General features: G+C 43.3%; 1 protein-coding gene across 1 annotated transcript; it reads right to left on the bottom strand.

Moving 5' to 3' along the window:
* LOC117707273 (3 beta-hydroxysteroid dehydrogenase/Delta 5-->4-isomerase type 1-like) lies at positions 1-5,679 on the bottom strand. Its single transcript, XM_034500711.2, has 4 exons — positions 5,516-5,679; positions 5,189-5,394; positions 3,408-3,572; positions 1-1,180 (listed from the first exon to the last, which is right to left on the bottom strand). The coding sequence occupies exons 2-4, from the start codon at positions 5,331-5,333 to the stop codon at positions 369-371; spliced, it is 1,122 nt and encodes a 373-aa protein (XP_034356602.1). The 5' UTR covers positions 5,334-5,394; positions 5,516-5,679; the 3' UTR covers positions 1-368.
* Between the last annotated feature and the right edge of the window lie 672 nt (positions 5,680-6,351).

Here is a 6,351-nt window from a genome sequence, read left to right on the forward strand (position 1 = left end):
TAAGGCATTACAATATTTATTGCTGTTTCTGTTTTGCTTCGTAAAACAATGGGATTTTACCAAAGGCAGGATGTGACTTAGGACTTGAAAGGGAAAAGAAAAACCAATACTAAGTTCTAAGTGACAGGAAATAGTAATTGCTGAAGCCTTTGGTCACAGCAGCCGAGGCACAGGTACTTCTGGGTGTCTGGGCAGGGTGTTAAGGAAGAAAGCTTGTGGGTGGGTCAGTGACTGGTAAGGCTTCTGGTGGTTTGAGGAAGACACCAAGTTGATCTCTGTGTCAAAAGAAGACAGCAGGACCTGGCTTGTGCCTCTGTTCTTGCTAGAGGACATGATAAAACCCAGGCCATGTCCCCACCTTCTTCTAATCACTGAGACTTTGGGTCCAGTGTCTCCCTGTGCTGCTTCACCAGTGTCCCAATCCACTCTGAGGTTTTCTGCTTGGCTTCCTCCCAGCTGACAAGTGGCTCATAGCCCAGATCTCTCTGAGCTTTCTTGTAGGAGAAAGTGAACTTGCTATTTGTCAGTGTGACCAAGTGCCTGTTAAAGAGAGGTCGATACCTGTAGACTGGACTCAGCAGGAAGCTCACAGTTTCCAGCAGGAAGGCAAGCCAGTAGAGCAGGGGCAGAGGAAGGCTCCAACTGGAATCAAGGTGGAAACCCCACTCCTTACTAAGGGTGTAATTTAAATCATCATAGCTTTGGTGAGGGGTGTCATCTGAGATGTAGTAGAACTTTCCTTGGATATTTGGTGACTTCTTGGGGTCTCGAAGGGCCCTGGCAGCTAGAATGTGCGCCCAGGCTACATTGCCCACATGCACTGGGTTGACTATGGAGAATTTGCCAGTAACATTCAGAATACCCTTATTTTTGAGGGAGCTAATTATTATGTTAGCAAGGAATGGACTTCTCTCCCCATAAATATACATGGGCCTTAAGGCACAAGTATGCAACCTGCCACCGTTTTTCAGGATGCTCCCATTGGCTGCCAGCACTGCCTTCTCAGCCATCCTTTTGCTGTATGGGTATGGATCAGGCCATATGCTTTCATGATCCTCTTCCTCACTGCCATTCATGATGATCTCCTTGTAGGAGTTGGGCCCTGCAACATCAATTGAGCTGCAGAAGATGAAAGCTGGCACACTGGCTTGGACACAGGCTTCCAGTAGGTTCTGGGTGCCTAATCACAGACAATACACTGTCAGTGTTGGGAAATAGACCAAGGAGTCGCTTTTCTGTTATTTCCAACCTATTCCCAGCATTTTTTTCTCTTCCTGAATCAGCACAACCATGCCATGCACACATGAGCAATAAAATAAATAAATAAATAAACAAACGATCAAATAAATAAGTGATATATGCTCTCTGGTAGCAATCTTCTAGATGTCCAGCCTTTACAGATCTTTCTTTCTCTGTCTATGACCTTCGATTCTGGAGAATAAAGGCATCCTACTGTGTACTTTGGCTCTATATCTTTAAGAATGAGGATCTGTCATTCATATCATTCTTTTCTAGTTAGCCTGCTAGACAGCTGAAAAACAATATATGCCCACTGCTGGTCATTCCTGGAAAAGCAGAACACTGTAGAAATAGTGCAGATTTGCAGATCCTGGAGGAAGGAAGGAATGTCCTGGGCAAGGAGTCATTGCCATTGTTATCATCCACTCACTTATTTATATTAAAAGTCACTCTGTAACTCAATTTCCTAGAGAAACAGCTTCATTTTTTCACATTAAGTATATTTGCCAATTAAATGTGGGGTTTGCTTGCTAGTAGGGTATGATAGCTATCAGTGTGAAATATTTTCCCTGTGTGACAATGTTCTAGTAAAATAATGTCCTAATCATGATCCCTGTCACTTCACATCTCCCATTGTTAGGAGATGCACCAGGTGGGCATTATAGTCAAGACACAGGCTAAGAACACTGGGGTTTTTTGGCACCTTCCTACAGATGTGTGTGTGTGTGTGTCAGGGCTATGGATGAGAAAGTAGAAAGGATATTTTTAAGGTGTTCCTGGAAATTCAAAATACATTTTTCCTTATGTAAAGAAGTCATGGAGTGACAAAATTGAAACTCAACATAAGGAACACATATGGGTTTTCTTGTGGTGTCCTTGACCCCTCTGGCTCCTACAATCCTTCCTCCCTCTCTTTAGCAGGGTTCTCTGAACTCTGTCTAATGTTTTTGACTGTGGGTCTTTGCATCTGTTTCCATCAGTTCCTGGATGAAGCTTTTCTTGTGACAGTTGGGTTAGACATCAATCTATCAGTATAACAAAATATCATTAGACATAATTTCTCTGATGTGTGTGTGCGCATATATGTGTATATATAACGCACACACACATATATATACATATACGTATACGTGTGCACATGCATGTGAACGTGTATGTATGACTATTGTGGTTGTTTCTATCCTAGCTCTCTGAACCGTCTGTTCTCTGATTTCTGGTCATCCAGGCAGATCAGGATGGGGATCCTCTGGTGGCATGGGTCCCAAGCTAGAAGCCCACAGAATCAACAAACCTTGACTCATAGGAGCCCACTGAGACTAAGCCAACAATCAGGGAGCTTGCATTGGTCTAAACTAGGCCCTCTATAGGTTCTATAGGTTATAGTTGTAAATTTTGGTGTTTTTGAGGGACTCATAGCAAAAAGAGCAGGGGCTGCCTCAGATACTTCTGGCTGCTTTTTGTGACTCTTGCCCTCCTGCTGGGTTGCTTTATCCAGCCTTAATGTGAAGGTCTCTGTCTACTGACACCTGCTTTTATTTATTTATTTTTTTTGAAAGAAAATTTGGGAGGAGTGGATGGGAAAGAAGGAGGAGGTGAGGGGGCTAATGAAGGAAGTGGTGGGGGAGGTGGAGGGGATACTGAGTTGGGGTGTTTATCATGAGAGAATAAATTAATTAAAAAGGAACATATCCAGGGACATTGTAGAGGGTGTAGTGGCAACAAAGAGATTGGTCCTTGGTGGGGAGAGTAAGGATATTACATGGAAATCCCGTGTAAGTTTATCTGTTTCATCTTAACTTATACTACCAAGCCATACTGCAGAAAGGCCCTCCTAAAAGAAAAACAGAGGAAAAAGAAGGGGGGAATGGAGTAATCCTTACCTCTTCCAGAGGAGAGCCACAGTGGGCTGAGGAGCTAATGTTAAAGACATGGGAATTAAGAAAAGAGCATGGGAGCCCCCATCATACCGATGGCACACAGACATTCATGCAGACACAAAATAAAAATAAAATAAGATTTTAAAGAAATATTGAGACTGTGAGCTGTGTATCACAGAGGTAAGTGAACACAGCAAATGTTCCAAAGCAGGAGAACATCCCCCCCCCCCCACTACCTGTTCTTCTGTTATCATTTTCCTACATGCTCCATATTTTTCTCAGGTACTGTACCTTTCAGATTAACATCTAGGATGGTCTGTCTGGGAATGACACCTGTGACATCAATGACAGCAGCAGTATGGATGACAACAGAGGTGTCCTGGCAGGCTCTCCTCAGGCACTGGGCATCAAGAATGTCTCCTTCCAACACTGTCACCTTGGCCTTTGTCTGCAGCTCTGTGGATACAAAGCAGGGCCTTGGGAAGCTTTCTGCATGGGATGGAAGTTTCCAGACACAGGTGCCAGCTACCTAGGCCTTCAAGGGCAATTATGGGGAGAAGACACTGGAGAGGAAGCCTTTCTACTGAAGGAAGCATAAATGCTCAAACATCAGAATGTAGCATTTGTAGGGAAGGAGGGAGCATCTATGTCTACCACATCCCTCTGTAGAAACTGCATCTGAGCAGTAAGACACCATTTGTGCTTTGCACCTAAACAGAGAGTTATGAAAAATTCCTACATTTCTTAAAGCAACTGGAGTGGTGATGGCACACAAATGTAAGGAGGGAGAATAGGATTTAATTGCTAGGGAATGGGGAATCATGTATGGATATGAAAGAGAGACAGAACCAGAGTCCTGCTTTGGAATGCTGTAACATCAATCTGGGGTTATAAATTGTGAAGACAGAGGAGAAATCTGGGCAAGGAACAGGTTAACCAGATTAGTCCTCTAGATTTCAGTGAGGAGGATCCAGAAGAGGGAGACACAAAGATGGACATTTCAGCCCTCCCTTTGATAGGTCTTCGTGTCTGCAACATAGGTCTGTAATGGGCTGACTTGTATGCAGCAGCATCAGTGTATGCTTCTGATAGCTGCTGTATCCTGACAGAAAGTTCTCTCACAGAGGCTACATTTCCCTCTCTGTAACTCAGCTAACTCTTGTTCTTAGCTCAGATCAAGAAAGTATCAAGTGTCAGTGTCTTCAGCTTCTATGGAATCCGAGGATGACACTGGTAATCACATAGTCAGATAAATTACCACACAAAAGAAGCATTGAGACACAGGCAATCTACACCAGTCCCTGACACTGTCCTCATAGCTCAGCATCTTTTTCTAAGGTCTTTGCAGGGTTATCTTGAGGGTGAGGAGATAATGCCACTAAAAACCGCAGTGTCATTCCAGAGCTTACTCTTACCCCTACAGCAGCTATATCAGCAAAGAAGAATGCAGGCCCCCAGAAAAGTCTTCTGTCATTTCCTTTGTGAAGAGGAAGGTCAGAGGGGAATGACGCTGGAGAAAGGAGGTGAAGAGTCTGTGGCCCTCCCATGACTCTGCTCATTATACTGCTGGGTGTATGTTCTGTCTGATTCAGTCTCTCACTTGCTGCCCCTCTCTGTCTCTTTTTCACTCACTGATTTGACTTTTTATTTCAACTCCATGGAGGCGTTTAATGATTTTCTCCTCCAAACCTCACAAGTAATGTAACAAACAACCAGACCCATGGCAACTAGAAAAGTCAGAGCCCACTGCTGAGGCCTCCAACCAAGCATCCTTGCTACTGCTTCAGGAAGAGCTCAACTGTGAGATTGCCAGATGGGAAGAAAGACAGAAGGTCTGGAGCTCCAGCAGTTCTCCTTGTGGCCACCATTACTAGATCAGACACAAGCCAGACTCAAGCCCCACATCCCTGTGGTGTATTTTATGCCATGTGGTCATGAATCTTTCCAATGTGTTCAAGCAGGGGAGAAGCCTTAAGTTCCAAGTGTTCCCCCATATTTGCTAGACAAGAAGCCCACCCAATGCTCAGTCAGGGTTCCAATGGTCACACAAACAGAGCCTCTGACTCACTTACTAGAGAATTCCTCCTTGGTGTCTGGTTTGAAGACTTTGTCCAGAGCTCTGACCTCCTGCAGCTCTTTCTCCTGCACCAACATCCGGATGATACTCTGACCCAGAAACCCTCCTGCTCCTGTCACCAGGCAACTCCATCCAGGCATGGTCAACACAGGAAGTAGATCCCAGGGGAGCAGGTGTGATGTAGGGTGACCCTGAGGAGGGCTAGGAAAAAAGACCAAAGAAAATAGCTTTCCAGTAATCCCTTGGATTCACTCTACCCATTTTTTTTGCTGCACCCTGTGACCACACCTGCAGCAAGAGCTAAAATAAACTAAAATCCCACCTGTTAAGTTGTTAAAAATCAGATGAGAGAGTCTGGATGCTGGACTCCTCAGCCCTCAGATCAGGACTTGAATTTTAATCCTCTGGTCTTCTGACTCATCATATCTTGACGCATGCACGTCTGGTCTGTGGCTATTCTTTTCTGTGGTCGCTCTTTTCCAGTGACTGATAATCGTGTCCTTTAATCTTGACACAGGAAGAAAAGTCAGCTTCAAGGCTACATTGTGATAAAGACTATTTTGTTTGGACATGTGCCCTTCTTAAAGTATTGTTGTTAACCTACAAAGGAGCAGTAGACACAAAATACTAAAGAATTAGAAAAACATGAAGGGTATGGTGATACATGCTTTTAATCCCAGCACTCTGAAGGCAGAGCCAGGTGGATCTCTGTGAGTTCATGGCCAGCCTGGTCTACATAGTGAGTTCCTGGATGGCTAGAACTATATAATGAGACCTGGTCTCTAAAACTAAATGAAACCAAACCAAAAATAATTAGAAGAACTTTACTAGATTGAATTTAAGGATAATTATATGAAAACTTTTTATCAGAATTTGAATTTATTTTATGAATACCTACAAGGCAACCAGTAAGCATTTGTTGAGATTTCAAAAACATCTTATTAAAAATATTTTTATAAAAATATTTTGGTAATTTATATGCTAAAGTTTTCTTTAATATACTTAACTAAGAAATTAAGTCATACAAATAATTATACATTTACAGACTTTATTAGAAAGAACAAGTGCAGACCTGCTTTCCCGGAAGCCCAACTTAACATCTTGAGACCCATCCTATGTGAGAGAACCATCCTTGACACTGTTAGTGATACTCTGCTG

Source organism: Arvicanthis niloticus, chromosome 4 (assembly GCF_011762505.2).
Source record: "Arvicanthis niloticus isolate mArvNil1 chromosome 4, mArvNil1.pat.X, whole genome shotgun sequence".
NCBI lineage: Eukaryota > Metazoa > Chordata > Mammalia > Rodentia > Muridae > Arvicanthis > Arvicanthis niloticus.